We start from the raw sequence: 16,575 nt of genomic DNA, 5'->3' as shown, positions 1-16,575 counted from the left end.
CAAAACCCTTTCCCTAAAAATTTCATAGCCATCTAACCACCAGAGGGCACCCCACACACCAGCTGAAACATTTCCATCCGACCCCACTTCGAAATTCCCAACTTCCTGTGTTTTCCTCATCACACCACAACCACCACCACCGTAATCCCCTCCCTGAGATCTATATTTTCCTAAAGTTTCATCGCCGGAAGGTCACCACCAGCAGCACATGTGCCTCACATGGAGCAAAGTGTGTGTGACTGCACTGAAACTTTCTGCATTTTCCAATTTTGCAAGCATTGCCTCCAGTCACGATATTTTTGTTTTTCTCCCATTATATTTTGATATGCAGCATGATATTTTGTGAACAAATACAATATTTTGATATTAACTGCTAGAAATTGGAGAACTAGTGTACCATCAACACTTTGAAGTGTTGATTTGCCACTGCCAGCAATAAAAATCAGTTTGCATCGCTGCCTTTGTGAATTTTCTTTGTAAATTTGTTTAATTTCTGCATGGACTCTAGACCACGTGTGAATTGAGTATATTTCTTGCACATTGGGAATCGTATCCATGGTTTGCAAAGATAGATTAAGGATAGTTAGTTTAAGGGTCTTTGGTAATATATAATTGCAAATTTGCAACAAGGTGACTAATGTTGAATTATCTGCAAAGGTGAAACAATTATTCGCTAAGGTACAAAACATGGAAAATGCCTTGGAGACTATGACCAATGCTTTGAATCGTAACAACCACAGTTGCAGCCTTAGGTAAAAGGCTCATGGATTTTCGTACCAAACAAGATTGTGGAATAGCTGCTATCCTGCATACTTTTGAATTGTGTGAAGGCCGAAATGATCATTTGAGCAAGGGAATTAAACTACAAGTCTCAGATTTTAATGGTGATGGTTCTCCTAATGAATTTGATCACTGAGAGAATTCTTCAGAGTACTATTTATGATGGTATGACATGCATGACGCTAGAAAGTTGTATTCGGATAAATGAAAATTGAAGGGATTTGTTTTAATTTGATGGATTTAACAATATAAGATCTTTAAAAGGAGATTTGGTGAGATTATAACATGTGATGAGATGAATTGAGCCATGCAGCAGCAATTTGTGCCTCCCTATTATCAGTGGTGTGTTCATCTCTAACTCTTTGATTTGAAACAAGAAGAAAAGATAATGATAGAGTACACTAGTAGGTTCTATGGTGCTAACATAGAATGGAAAGAGGATGTGATAATAGCTTTTCACAAGAAAGCATTGCAGCCAACCATTGCCTCAAAGCTTGCTGCATGTCGTCTCATTGCAATTGGAGATGCAGTTGAGATTACCACCACTCAAATTGAGGAGTATATGCAACATAATCCTCCTAGAGTAACATCAACCATTCGGTTTGAGAAGAATACTAGAGAGAGTTGTATGAGAGAAGATAGTTGAGCAATTAGGTAAAGGAATCCAAACTAATACTGCTTTGAAAGCCCCTCTGAAACAACTTGTAAGGCCCAACCATCACTCAAATGCCTTAAATGTCAAGGTTTTGGGTATCAAGCTGCACGAAGTCCTAACCAAGTTATGGCTGTTTCCCACCAAAAAAAAAAAGATGACGATGATGATGATGGCACTCAGATAGTTGAAGCTGAAACAGAAATCCCAAGTAACTTAACGATGATGGCAATGTTAAAAGCTGTTTAGTGCTTTGAAATATGCTCTCTTCCCACAAGGTTGACGAAAAAGAGGATTGGAGGCAAACCAACATCTTTCAAACTCAGGTGATATTCCGAAAGCAACTTCGTTCTATGGTCATTGATCCTAGTAGTTGCACACTTGCACAAATGTAGTTTCTGAAGAAACTATGAAGAAGTTAAATTTGGAAGTTGAGCCTCATTCTAAACCATATAAAATTGTTTGGGTGAATAACCAACTTGAAGGTCCATGATCGGCTGCTTGCTTACCTTCAAAATTGGTTCCATTGTGGAGACAATGCAATGTGATATCCTTCTGCTCAAAATTTGTCATACCATTTGGGCCATGAGCCATCCATGGTTCTTTGATAGGAAAGTTAAGCATGATGAATAAGAGAATTCTTATTCCCTCTCATTGATAACAAGAAGTATAAGTTGATGCCATCTCTAGCTCTTCCACTCACCAAGTTTAAGCATACTACCAATTCCTTCTTATGAAGCGAGATGATTCTATTAATGGTGATGGACTCCTTGGAACTTCCACCAACTCAATGGAGTCGATTTTTTTCAAGAGGGAATTGGTGTAGGAAAAGAAGGGAGTATGTGGATGAACCATTTCGACTCAACTTGGAGGCGTATGTTGAAGAATAGGGTCAAAGAATTATGGCATTCTAAACCCAAATGTGCTTAATTAGTTAGTTGTTTAATCATGTGTGTTTAGTTTGCTTGTATTAGGATTATGTAGTTTATGGGCTGATTTGTAATATTTGTGTATTTTAGAGGGTATGTAATTTCATCTAGTTTTAGGGGTGAATGTGTAATTTCATGTACTAGAAGCTCTCTTATAAATACTGTGTGAAAGCCACGCAGAAGTTGGCATTGAATTTGAAATTGAAATTGAACGTGTGATTTTTTCCCCTTGTATCTCCTCTCTCTTCTCTTCCCTCTTTCTCCTTCTTCTTCCCCTCTATCTCTCCTGCATTCTCCTTGGCTGCAGATCCTAGATGCTACCCCAAATAATACAGTTGCTGCATTTTCTTTCTTGTGTTGAAAGAAATTATTCTAAGTGTTAGGGAGTGACAATGTAATGGGGAAAAGGGGGAGAGAGATACTGTTATAATTGTATTCTCCAGGGATTTAGAATGAATATATGATTATCTGTGTTAACGTTTGTATGGTTATCCTCTTGGATTTGAATAATACAAGTAGTCCTTTTCATTATGGTGTTTTGTTGCCTTGGATTGTGATATCCCTGATTGTTATAGCCTTATTCCGTGTATGTGAATATATTGCTCGTTTGCTATCATATTGTTCCTTGTTTTTCTTGAGTATTGAGACTCACCTGGTGCTCGTGCTTGTAGGCTTGAACGTGTGAGATTTGGCTGACTTGTCGAGGGAGAGCTCTCAACGAGTGCCACACGGCCCTTACTTGTGTCCCATTTTGGGGGTCTGTGACAATTGATATCAGAGCACAATGTATGCGAGCACCACGAGTGGTAATATGAGAAACAAGTCGGGAAAAGTAGAGCGTATTGAGGCACTTGAGACAAAACTTATAACCTTGGAGACAACGTGCTGTGAACTCTAAGGGTTGGTGGCAACATTGATAAAGGAGAAATGCGTGCCAACAAAGCTTGAGGCTGCTGAAGAAAACCCCAAAGAAAATCTTTATGGGGTATCAAAATTTGTAGAGAGACTTGAGGAACTTGAAAAATTCATTCCACGTGTGAAATCCCTAGAGAAAAGGCCAAGAGAGCTTGAGGCCTTCCAAAGGAGTATCGAGCAGTTGGAAGCCTTTGAGAGTAAGTTGGAACATATTGAAGTCATATTGCCATCTCTTTTGTCCCAACGGGGAGAGCCAATAGAGCTTGAGGCCTCCTTACGGGAGCTAACAAATGATTTTGGTTTCCTTACAGAAGATGTTAAGGAGTCAATTATTGCTTTGAAGGAAGATTTGAAGGAGATGGGCAATGCCCAAAGTGTCGTGGACCAAGTTCAGAGGGATTTACAAGAGATGACGGTGAAAGTGAATGCAATGGCACAGATAGCCCGAAGGCCGATTGCAGATCCAAGTGAGGGTTTTCGATTGAAGGTATCGGAACCTAAAAGTTTTGGGGGTTCATGAGATGCAAAGGAACTAGATATTTTCTTCTTTGATATGGAGCACTACTTCATGTGCTCACGAGTGGATTTAGAAGTGGACAGGGTAAATATGACAACCGTATACCTAGTTAGGGATGCCAAATTGTGGTGGAAAACTAAATGGAATGATATTCAGCACAATAAGTGTGTCATTAATACTTGGGAGGGGTTGAAACAAGCGTTGAAGACCCAATTCTACCCAGAAAATGTGGAATACATAACACGGTAGGTAATGGAATTGCAACAAACCGGCTCAATAAGGAGTTATGTATGAGAATATCAGGCCTTGATATTGGACATCATAGACATGACCGAATCGGATAGACTATTTCATTTTCTCCGCAGTTTGAAGACATGGCGAAAGAATGAACTACGCTGGCAAGGTGCTAGTGATCTCTCTTCCGCTCTCGCTACTGCTAAACAGTTGGATGATTTTTCAAACAATTCTGGGAAGCGAAATTTCCCCACGTCCACCAATAATGATCCCAGACCCAATAAAGTGTATAAGCTCATAAATGGGGGAAGGGACAGGGAAACAAATAGTTCTTGGAAAGATAAAAGAGCGCCCATGAATAGGGACTAGGGAGTAAAGGGGCGGACGAATAGGTGGTGGAGAGCGTCAGTTGCCGGTCTCATGTTTTCTTTGCATGGGACCGCATCGAGTGGCGGAGTGCCCTAAACGAAAGGCTTTGAATACTCTAAAGGCCGTTCAAGGGGAAACCGAAACCCCGACAGTAATCCCAGAAGAAAAACAGAATATGGTGGGAGCATTGAGATTTTTGGGAGCATTAGAGCGCCAAGTAGTTACCAACAAATCTCAGGAGAAGGGCTTAATGTACGTCGATGTACTTTTGAATGGAAAGAAAATCAAGGCCATGATTGATATAGGAGCCACCCATAATTTCATTGTTGATTCAGAATCCCAACGGATAGAATTACAAGTAGATAAGGATGTGGAGAAGTTAAAAGCAATAAATTCTCAAGCGTTAACCATGGTGGGAGTGGCACCTAAAGTAGCCTGCCAAATAGGGTCGTGGTCTGGAACAATCGATTTCACTGTGGCACCCCTCGATGACTTTGATGTGGTATTGGGGATGGATTTTCTTAAAGTAACACGCTCAATGCCCATCCCAGCTGCGGATTGTCTTGTGATAATGGGAGATACACCTTGTGTGATGCCCGCAGCCTACAACAATTTCGATGAGAGGAAGTTACTTTCAGCCCTCCAATTCAAGAAGGGAGTAAAAAGGGGAGAACCTTCTTTCGTGGTTCTACCGGTAGTTTCAGAAAATGAAGAGATAGAGAAATATCTAGTTGAAATTAAGTTTAAGAAGAGTTCAAGGAGGTAATCCCTTAACAGCTACCTAGGGTTTTACCACCTCGACGACAAATTGACCACGAAATTGAGCTTTTGCCAAAGGTAAAACAGCCAGCATGTGCCCCTTATCGAATGACGCCGCTTGAGTTAGCTGAACTTAGAAGACAACTAAATGATCTAATTATAGCAGGATTCATCCGCCCATCAAAAGCACCTTTTGGGGCCCCAATATTATTCTAGAAGAAACAAGATGGCAGTTTGCTTTTGTGTGTAGACTATCGAGCTCTTAATAAGGTGACGGTTCACAACAAGTATCTCATTCCACTGATTGCCGATATTTTTGACAAGTTAAGTACAGCTAAATATTTCACTAAATTGGACTTAAGATCGAGATATCATCAAGTGTGCATTGTAGAGGGAGATGAACCAAAGACCACTTGTATCACCCGGTATGGAGCATTTGAATTCCTTGTCATGCCTTTTGGGCTAACAAATGCACCTGCTACCTTTTGTTCTTTAATGAATCAGGTTTTTCGGGACTACCTTGATCAATTTGTCGTCATTTACCTTGATGACATAATGGTTTTCAGCGCATCATTAGAAGAACATAAAGATCACCTTCGGAAGGTTTTTCAAAAACTCCAAGAAAATCAGTTATATGTAAAAGGGGAGAAGTGTGCTTTCACTCAAAAGCATATTAAATTCTTGGGGCATATCATTGAAGAGGGTCGGATACAGATGGATTCAGCTAAAGTACAAACCATCAATGAACGGCGAGCACCTACATCCGTTAGAGAACTGCGATCCTTCTTGGGCCTAACCAACTACTATCGAAAGTTTATAGAGGGGTACTCTAGAAGAGTTGTATCGTTAACAAATTTACTCAGGAAGGGAGTACCGTGGGGGTGGTTAGAAGAGTGCCAATCAGCATTTGTTGAATTAAAGGAAAAGAATGTAGGAGATCCTGTGCTAATCCTTCCTGATGTGACAAAGCCATTTGAAGTACAAACAGACGCCTCAGACTTTGCGTTAAGGGGAGTTCTTTTGTAGGAAGGGCATCCAATTGCTTTTGAAAGTAGAAAATTAAATGGTGCTAAACGGAACTATACAGCGCAAGAAAAGGAGCTTCTTGCGGTGGTACACTGTCTTCGGGTGTGGAGGCACTATCTCTTGGGGTCTAAATTTGTGGTAAAAACTGATAATGTGGCCGTTACTCACTTCTTGTCTCAACTAGGACTAACTTCAAAACAAGCCCGTTGGCAAGAGAAGCTAGCTATATTTAATTTTGATTTTGAATACAAAGCAGGGAAGACGAATGAAGTGGTTGATGCTTTAAGCAGAAAAACCGAATTGGCAACATTGAAACTCATAAGTCATTTATCAATTAGTAGAGTGACATTATCTTTGAAGAATTTTATCAGGCAACATTTAAGTACAGCCCAGCAAGCGCAGACACTGAGCAAACTGATAGAAGAAAGGAAGACACGACAATTCTGGGTAGAAGATGGACTGATAATGACTAAAGGCAGGAGAGTCTATATGCTTAAAGCTGGAAACTTGAGGAAAACTTTACTAAAAGAATGTCATGATACATTGTGGGCTGGTCATCCGGGATGGCGAAAAACTCATGCATTGATTACACAGGGGTACTATTGGCCAAATATGCAAGATGATGTGACGAGTTATACCAAAACTTGCTTGATCTATCAACAAAATAAGGTGGAAAGAAAGAAGACCTCAGGTTTGTTGGAGCCATTGTTAGTTCCTGCCAAGCCATGGGAGAGTCTCTTTGGATTTCATTTCCTCATTGCCAAAAGTAGAGGAGTATGACACAATTTTGGTGGTAATTGACCGGTTTACAAAGTATGCAACTTTTGTACCAATCTCGAAGCCATCTTCAACAGAGAAGACAGCTCAGCTATTCTTCAAGCATGTGGTGAAATATTGGGGTGTTCCAAAAAGCCTAATCAGTGATAGGGATGTCAGATTCACTGGGGGATTTTGGAGTGAACTCTTTCACTTGATGGGTTCAAACCTTAATCTATCCACCAGCTACCACCCGCAGACAGATGGTCAAGCCGAATGTTTTAATGGGATGCTGGAAGAATACTTACGACATTTTGTTAACTCAAATAAGAAGAATTGGGTTACTTTACTGGACATGTCACAATTCTGTTTTAACTCTATGAAATATTCTACGACTAATAAAAGCCCTTCTGAGATTGTGACAGGTCAACAACCAATTCTCCCGCACACTCTGGATGGTCCATACAAAGGAAATTACCCGAAAGCATACCAATTCACAAAGAATTGGTTGCAAAACATCAAAGTCACCCGAACTTAGTTAGAAAAAGCATCGAAGCACATGAAGAAATGGGCTGACAAAGGGAGATGGCCACAACAATTTGAAACTAGAGATCTGGTTCTTATAAAAGTGCTGCCAAAGACATTTTGATTTCTTCGCGGAAAGGATAAAAGACTTTTACACCGTTACAAAGGTCCAATCAGAGTGATCGAGAAGGTGGGACATGCATCTTATCGACTTGAACAACCAAAGTGGATGAAAAGCCACAGACGACTAGTCCATCTCGTGTTTCATGTAAGCAATTTAAAGTCATTCCACACAGATGAAGCAGATCCGCACCGACAAAACATAAGGAGATCAACAATTTCCAGAAGGCAACCTGTAAACCAAGATGTCCAGGAGATCATTGCAGACAGAATCGTCAATGCAGAAGGTCGTCAATAGCAACAATATCTGGTTCAATGGATGGGGTTGGAGGAAGAAGAGAATAGTTGGGAAAAGGCAGAAAACCTTCAACATGCCATACAAAAGATTGAAGATTTCAAAAATTCAAAGATAACGACATCAGCTTCAACATCAGCAGAGTGAGAATGCCTCCTACAACACATCAACGAGAACGTCGATAAAATGAGTGGGGGAGGATGTTAGGGAGTGACAACGTAATGGGGAAAAGAGGGAGAGAGATGCTGCTATAATTGTATTCTCCAAGGATTTAGAATGAATATATGATTATCTGTGTTAACATTTGTATGATTATTCTCTTGGATTTGAATAACACAAGTAGTCCTTTTCATTATGGTGTGTTGTTGCCTTGGATTGTGATATTCCTTATTGTTATAGCCTTATTTCGTGTATGTGAATATATTGCTCGTGTGATATCGTATTGTTCCTTGTTTTTCTTGAGTATTGAGACTCACCTGGTGCTCGTGCTTGCAGGCTTGAATGTATGAGATTTGACTGACTTATCAAGGGAGAGCTCTCAACGAGTGCCACATGGCCCTTACTTGAATCCCATTTTGGGGGTCCGTGGGCATGTTGTGCATTGATTAAGTTAATAAATAATGGAATTTTATTTAATTTATTATTAGGAGGGGCTTTGATGAAATGACACTAAGAGAACCCATGTTAAAACTTAAGTAACACATGATTTTGGGTTAAAATAGAAAAACAACAGTGCATATGCTGAGCCAAGACTGGATACATGGCACACACCTGGCAGCATTGCAGAGCCCACTTGCTGCAAGTTGTTGCTATCCTAATATGTTTCCAGCTACAGCAACACTAGTAACAACTCATTGTACCTATTATAATTTACTACAAACCCTAGTTCTAAATAGAGGAAGGAGGAAAAAGAAAACTCTGCAGAAATCAAGAAAAATATAGAAAATTAAAAGGAAAATCAAAATAAATTGGAGAAAATCTAAAGTAGGTGTTCTAAATCTTCATTTATTCATCCATGGATTTTGGGGAAAATCAAGGATTGTAAGCTTCTTGTTGTTTTCTAAATAATAGATACAATATCATATGTGATCTCGTTAGCCTCAGGTTTCATAGTTGCATATTTTGTAAGTAGTTAGGAAATTTAAATGCAACAAAAGGATGGATATTAATCTTGTAAGGGCAATGGTGCTTGTTTGCTATGGAATAGCCCGTGTTTGCGTGAATCTATGTTATGTGAAATAGCTAGATATGTTATGGCATAGTGTGTTGTTTGTGTCTATTATATTGTGAAACTTTAGCAAGTAAGGATTCTGTTTCACTTGGGTGAAAGGCTTAGATCCTTCAAAGGGTTTTTCCACTTATGTGGTAGATGGCCAAGCTGGAAATTGGCACTTGTTTTGTAACACCTAGACCAACTACCACAATATTGTCTGCTTTGGAATGAACCCCATACAATTTTTAAAACAAGTTGCGATAGGCGGAGATCCGAAACACACATATAAAGCCAAGGCCCTTCGCCTCCTCGAGTGATGTGGGACTCCTATATTGTAACGCCTATATATCCACTTTGGGACGAACCCTTCATGCTTTTTACGCATTGTGACAAGTGGAGGTCCCAAACCCACATATACAGCCAAAGTCATTCTCCTCCCCAGGCGATGTGAAACTCCTCCCCACCCCAAGGACTTCAATTTTGGGTTGTCTTTTGCCTCCACGGAACATAGGATAGTGAGTACCACCCACCCTACTAGGAAATGTTGTCCTAGGCATGTGTCATCACCACACTTTCGATCAAGATCCATCTTTGATGCCATGTTTCAACACCTGAACCTACTAGCCGCTTCGGGACAAACCTGTCAAGGTTAAAAACCATTGTGGCAGGTGGAGGTCCCAAACCCACATGTGTAGCCAAGGTCCTTCTCCTCCTTGGGAAATGGACTTGAGTCCCATATCGCTCAAGGAGGAGAAGGGCTCCAGCTATATATCTGGATCACAACGTGTTTTAAAAACCATAAGCGGTTTGTCCCAAAGTGGACAATATCATTGTAGTGGGTCTGGGTGTTACAGAATGGTATCAAAACTAAATCCCGGCCAGAAGTGTGGTGACGACACATGCCAGGGACAGCATGTCCCAATAGGGTGGGTGGTACCCCACTACCTGTGCCTTGTGGGGGGGGAGGGGGGGCACAAGACAACCTAGAATTGAGATTCTTGGGGTGGGGAGGAGTCTCACATCACTTTTCTCCTCTTTTCTTCTTCTACTTCTTCCCCTCTCTCCCACATTCTCTCATGGCTGTATATCTTTGATGTTGTACTACATCGCCCTAATATGTTGAATTGTGTACATTTGGATGCCTTTTCAAGGTAGCTCTAGATAAAGAGATTGCTTAGAATAAGGAATATGTTCATGACAATAGGATTATGCATTCATATAAAAAAAATCACATCTTAAAGTGATGATTAAGGGAGAATTAAGAATATCTAGTGAGTGTGTGGTTGCTTACCCCACTTCCGTAACAATTTCAAGTTCAATTGGACTGAAGGAAACAACACTAACAATGCTACTTTTTGACATGTATGACAAGTTAGAATAAAGACACAAAGCAGGTGTTTCTGTTGGTGCAAATATTTGGTCCAAAAAGTGTGAAATAGGACTGATTTGACATGAGAAAAAGTTGTATGTATCTAGCGTTTAAACAAATGCTATTTCTTTTCTAACATATTACTTGTGCTTAAATGATGGTTTTTGCAAAAGTATTTCTTCCCTAGGCCTATTGCAGTTCCTTGTCCAAGCCCTCCAGATGGTGCCAAAATCCATCCTATGCATCACATAAATAAGGAGTTCTCAATTCCACATGATTCTAAGCTTTCTCCATTACCAGTTTGCAAGTGACTCTAGGAGTGCCTTTCTTGATTCTAGAGTAGAATGATTCATTGACAAGTATTACTGAATTGAGAATTTGCATCTCCTTGCAGTTCTCTCTTTGCCACAATACTGCCCAAAAGCCTTTCTTAATCTCCAAGCTAACACCTTACCTACCACTATTTCAATGACACTTAACAACGTAATTGCTTAGGTGAGGATTACCATTCTTGTTCAAAAAATAAAAAAAATAAAAAATAAAAAATAAAAAAAAATCCTTATATCACCCAAAATCCATTAGGCAGTATTCACTTCATAAGGGTGACCGCAGTCCCACAATCTTTGTTTTCGTTCATTTATGCAGGGCCTGCCACACTAAAAATTTACAATTGATAGTAAGTGTCACTCAAATCCTTTATGCCTTAACAGCAGCCTAATCAATGTGTTTCAATTGCGACTTGACCCACACTCTGAGCCTTTGCTACACTGGTAGATCCCCGCCCCATTCAATATTCCTCGACTTCTACTCTTACTCTTAATCAGAATTTTATGATCAAAGAGAACCTCCTTTTTTTTCTTCTCCTTCTGCCTGCCCAAGCACTGTTTCTGCTTGCCTAAAGAACTTGATAACTAATAAAACTTTGGCACCTATTACCGCCGCGCCGCCGGGGGGGGGGGGGGGGGGGGGAGAGAGACAAAAGCTGCAATGATTAGGAGAAAGCTGAAGAACTGACCGTCCATCTCAACGATGGGGTTGACCACCGTGATTTTCTCAAATCCCATTTCTCTGCCGGCTGCAGTTGATCACACTGAAAGCCTGAATGATTAATTTTGACTTCACAGAGAGAAAAAGGAAGAGAAGGAGCAGTCGACGGAGATTCGAAGATGTCGTCGGCGGCGCGCCTGCCAGCGAAGGAGTTCCAGAATTGCAGAAGGATTAAGCACTGCAACGGTTGTTTCTCCGGGGGATTCCAGATTTCTATTTAATCAGTAAATTAGGCAACCGCCCTTCTAAAGATATCTTGAACGAAATTGAATTTAAAAAATATCATACAATAAAAAATATCTCCTTCTTAAAAAGAACCATTCATTAACTACTTAACCTTGAATAATTGTTTACAACATTGCCTTAAATTATATTACCAATTACAAATGTTTTCCTAAACTTTTAAAATAATATATTTATACCCCTAAATTAGGCTTATCAAAATAAATAAAATAACTCTCACGGGCATGACGTGGTGAAAAGATATCAGCACATAAGAAGGAGCATTGGGGATTCAATTTCAAGTAGATATACTCACGGAGTCAGCAGTACCTGTGGATAGTGAGAATTTACTTTGTGAGCCAGTAAAGACCATAGATGGTGAGAGTTAGCTTTGTGAGCCAGCGGGGATCGTGGATAGTGAGAGTTTTTAATGAGTTAGCGAGGATCGTGGATGGTAATGAAAATATATCCCGGGGATCGAGTTGGCCAAACGTTTAACTGATACACGGAAGTCGTGTCCACATTTCGGACTTTATCTAATTAGCAAAACCTAGGGGGAGACGTTGATCCGTAACTTTGGTGTCACACTAGGGAATCGAAAGGGCTTGTTGGTGGCTAGAATTTCTATGTGAAAATAAATAAATAAATAAATAAAATATGTTAATTCAAATTGAATATGACTCGCTTAAACCAACTCATAATCGATTTATATATTAAATATATCAAATATGATTTAAAAGTTTTTTATGTGCTCCTACATGTATCAATTGACTCATTTCGAGAAATATCATTAACAACTAGTACTCAAATTCATACATAACTTTATATGTCTATATTTATTAAGCATCAAACCAACTAACATAAGTTCAACTGACCAAAGTTCAATTCCACACTCCCAACTCTTGCACTAGTATATATGCTTTTGGATTTGCCCCACGCCCCTACTCAAACTCATGTCCAAATACCCTTCTCGTGATGAAAACAAAAAACCATAAATTCATGATCTAGAATATATATAAATTCATAAATTTCATAATATGAAAATTTTCATGTGTTATTCATGTGGGACATATCCTTTGGGATATAATCTAACAATATATATATATATATATATATATATATATATATATATAATTATGTTATTGGTCATTAAATATTTAGTATTTACCAAATTATAATCTTAAAAATACTTTAATTATTGTGTTACGAAATAAATTATTCATTAAATGATTAAAAAAACTATATTTGAGATAAAACTGACGAATTATTCGTCATCCACCATGATTATCCGTCACTCACCATAAATTATCAGATCCAAATGATAAAAAAACTGTCAATTAATTGAGTTAAATATGAATTATAATTTTCTAATATGATAATTTGTCTAATTTACCACGAATTATTTGAACTGATTCCTTTGGCCAAGTCTATCCTAAACAATTACATTGGTTGTAAAATACTTAATTTACTAACAAAAAATAATTAAATATAATAGGCTATTGTAATGCATATAACAGGTGAATGGTTAATAAGAAATTAACAGGCGAAAATGCCCATGAGGGGAGAGAGAGAAGAAATTATTTTAGGGCGCAAATGACAAAACAATTAAAGAAATAGCATATAAAAATAGAAAACTTAATTGAATTATAATAATAAAAAAGGGTAAAATTTTGAAGAATAAGATAATTAATTTTATGAAATAAAAATACACTATATCCACATTACATGGCTAATATAATATACATTAATAAAAAAAAAAGCATATATTATATATTGCAATCTTTACTTATGACTTACAATATACTATCCAAAAATTTTAATTAAAGAAATAATTAACTTAATGAAAGAAATAATTTTTATTTATTCATATAATAAAATTTATTTTTATATATAGTGTATAAATGATATTTAAAACTTAACAACAATTCATATAATTTTGGGTTATTTAATTCTTGTCATCAGGCAGTTGCTGTCAAATTAGATGGAAAGTAAAATTAAAATAAATTTATTTAATATTTTAGTTAATGGATCTTAACTTGATCACCTTTTTAATAATTTGATGAGATTTAGTATTGCTTTAAATAATTTAAGAGACATTTGTAATATAATTTAAGGGGTGTAAGTGTATTTTTCTTTTAGTACAATAATGTTACATTTCAATTTATTGCCAAAATTGGAGAGCGTGAGATTTCGATTGCAGCACAATGGAATTGCCACCAATCAAATTTTGATTTTACCAGTTTGACCATTTAATGCCTCCCAATTCTGCACTTGAATTTTGTCATTAATGCAAACTTCGTCCTTATTTATTTGGAGATTTACAGCTACTTATTTGATTTCTTGGATAGGCCCTCCTTGATATATGAAATAATGCCTTTAAAATTGCAACAATTATGCGTTGTCGTAATCATCGAGGGCTATAACAATTAGCATTTTTGTTTATTGAAGGTTGACACGGATCATATCTACAATAATCCTCCACTGCATTGATACATGTTGGTTGAATTTTTGCATGTGTTCGTTCACTGAATAAATTTTAGGGTGGGAATTTCGATGTCTTATCCATAGTAGTACACACTTTCGTTTCATGTCCAAAGCAACCACGAAGAAAACAATTTGTGCAAGCCATCATATTCCACCTGATGCCAATGACCATTGAACTAGAATTGAGCTATGAGAGGCTTAGATAGTTCCACTTATACACAAACTTGGGCAAAGCATCCTTTAAGAGCCAATCAAGTATTTGGATCTATTTTGACAAAAGATTCAAAACATGATGCAATGGCTTCCAGTCGATTAACATCATAACATGCAACTGAGATTTTTGAGAATCGAATCCATACCATCACAATATCTATGGAAGCCATGAACGAAGTAAAGTTAGGATCACATCTCCTAATGGTAAGATAATGATCTTGAACATGCCAAGGATGCATAATGAGGATGCTATCAAGATCTTCGTCTAAGATGAACTTCACTACAAAATATTCATTACCTAAATCTAGTGGATCCATCTCCCCTTTTGGTTTCTAAAGTTGCTTTATTCTTCTCTTTAAGAATTGATAACCAATGGATTTACCTAATAACTTAATAATGATCGTCTTACACCATGGTTGTTGTAAACTATCAAAATACTTTTGTTCCACTAAGATTTGAAGATACAAAGGATTATCATTCGAGTACTTGATAGATAAAATCTTATTTTCAAGTTAGAGACAATCCTTCTCTTATTTTAAATTAAATCCATTTTTTCATTATATGGAGTAAGAGAAGGATGGTCTATTATTGGTGTATCTCTGAAGGAATGCATACAGTGTGGTTAAAGTATGTGATATAAATGCCTCTTCTCAAACACTCCTTCCTCCATGTTGTTCGACACTCCAAAGGCTGAAAGATCCTCTGGTGGTCTAGGTTTTTTGAAAAGCCTAGGGTTTTCATTGATTTGGGCTTTAAAGGTCAAGAATACACTTTTTTTCATCAAAGATTAGGATTTCTTCCAATGGTTGTTCGTTTGGATAGGGCTTTTACCAATCCTAATTGGCATATTCTTTTTGTATATGCCTTTTTTCATCACCTTCCTAGAACTCACTCTAACCACTCTCCACTGTTCCTTTCACTATAAAGCAACATTTTTGTCCCTACCCATAAACTATTTTGTTTTAAGGCGACTTCGATTCTCCACCTTGATTTTAACAAACTTATCAAGGAAGCTTGGTCCCAAGAAATAATCTCAATCCCCTAAGTAATAAAATTTGTTGAGGTAGCAACAAAGGAGTTCAATTCAAACACATTTGCTAACATAGACAAGCATAAGAGGCATTTTTTGGCTAGAATTTAGGGTATCCAAAGATATATAAGTGTTCACCATTATATATATTAGATTTGGAGAGAAGACTCGTAAAGGAGTATAACTTTATCCTTCTATAATAGGAGGTCTTGTGAATCTAGACATTGAGAGTCTTATGGCTCAAATTGGGATATATAAGCACTCATTCATTTCTTTCACACTATAACGATATGTAGAAGAAAGAAAAATAAGATTGAGAGTGTAATGACCCGAAAAATAAAATAATAAAAGAAAAGAAAAATGGATTTTTGGCCAGAGAAGGAGAAAATTGGCGACAGTTTTCTAGAGGAACAAGAAAATCGGTGACAATTTTGGAAAATTACAGTAGCCAGGTAAAGATGAAACGGTATTTCTTGGGCCGATTAATGTAAAACTGGCGATGGTTTTCTGTGAAGTCAGGAAAATCATCGATGGTTTTCTAGCTAGTGCTGAAGATTATAAGATACCGAGAGCTGCATTTTTAAACAATTTAACGCCTTTCTCTCTCTCTCTCTCTCTCTCTCTCTCTCTCTCTCTCTCTCTCTCTCTCCTCTTAGAACCTATGATCCCTCTCCCTTCTCTCTACAATTTCTGCTCCAATAAGCCTCCGTTTGACAATCAGGAACCACCACAAGGTTCCTAGCAAGATTCTCTATAGTGTAAGTGGAGCATAGTTTCAGTTTGAGGTTTTGGGGCACCATCCCAAAACTGAGGTAAGAGTGTTTTTGTAGCGACCCTCAATAAAATATAAAGATAGTCAACTTGAACCCGTGGGTAGCGGGGACACCTGTCAAGCACAGCGGAAAACCTAGCAGCAGTAAACATAAAATCTCAAACATCCAATCATAAAACATAATACTAGAGCTTCCTATAACATCAAAATACTATTACTATGTACAACCTCCAAAAGTCAAAATAACACTAGGATCAAATAACAAAAACTCCCGATCCTAGTTCAATGCTTACCCTTCTAGTAGGGAAGCTCCAATCACTCAATGGCGGCTCTGGCCCGTCGGTCTCA

General features: G+C 37.9%; 1 protein-coding gene across 2 annotated transcripts in view; it reads right to left on the bottom strand.

Moving 5' to 3' along the window:
- Window positions 1–11,846, bottom strand: part of LOC131144890 (isocitrate dehydrogenase [NADP]-like) — a 28,939-nt gene extending 17,093 nt beyond the window's left edge. The window contains exon 1 of one of the 2 annotated variants that reach the window (XM_058093823.1): window positions 11,475–11,846. In XM_058093823.1, the coding sequence (XP_057949806.1) occupies window positions 11,475–11,523 (49 nt within the window). In that variant the 5' untranslated portion in view covers window positions 11,524–11,846. The remainder of the gene's footprint in view (window positions 1–11,474) is intronic. The other variant, XM_058093824.1, reaches the window with a different exon arrangement.
- Window positions 11,847–16,575: the final 4,729 nt, after the last annotated feature.

The sequence above is a fragment of the Malania oleifera genome, chromosome 12, assembly GCF_029873635.1.
Source record: "Malania oleifera isolate guangnan ecotype guangnan chromosome 12, ASM2987363v1, whole genome shotgun sequence".
NCBI lineage: Eukaryota > Viridiplantae > Streptophyta > Magnoliopsida > Santalales > Ximeniaceae > Malania > Malania oleifera.
The sequence above is the reverse complement of the archived record's forward strand: the minus strand, read 5'-3'. Positions and strand labels throughout refer to the sequence as shown.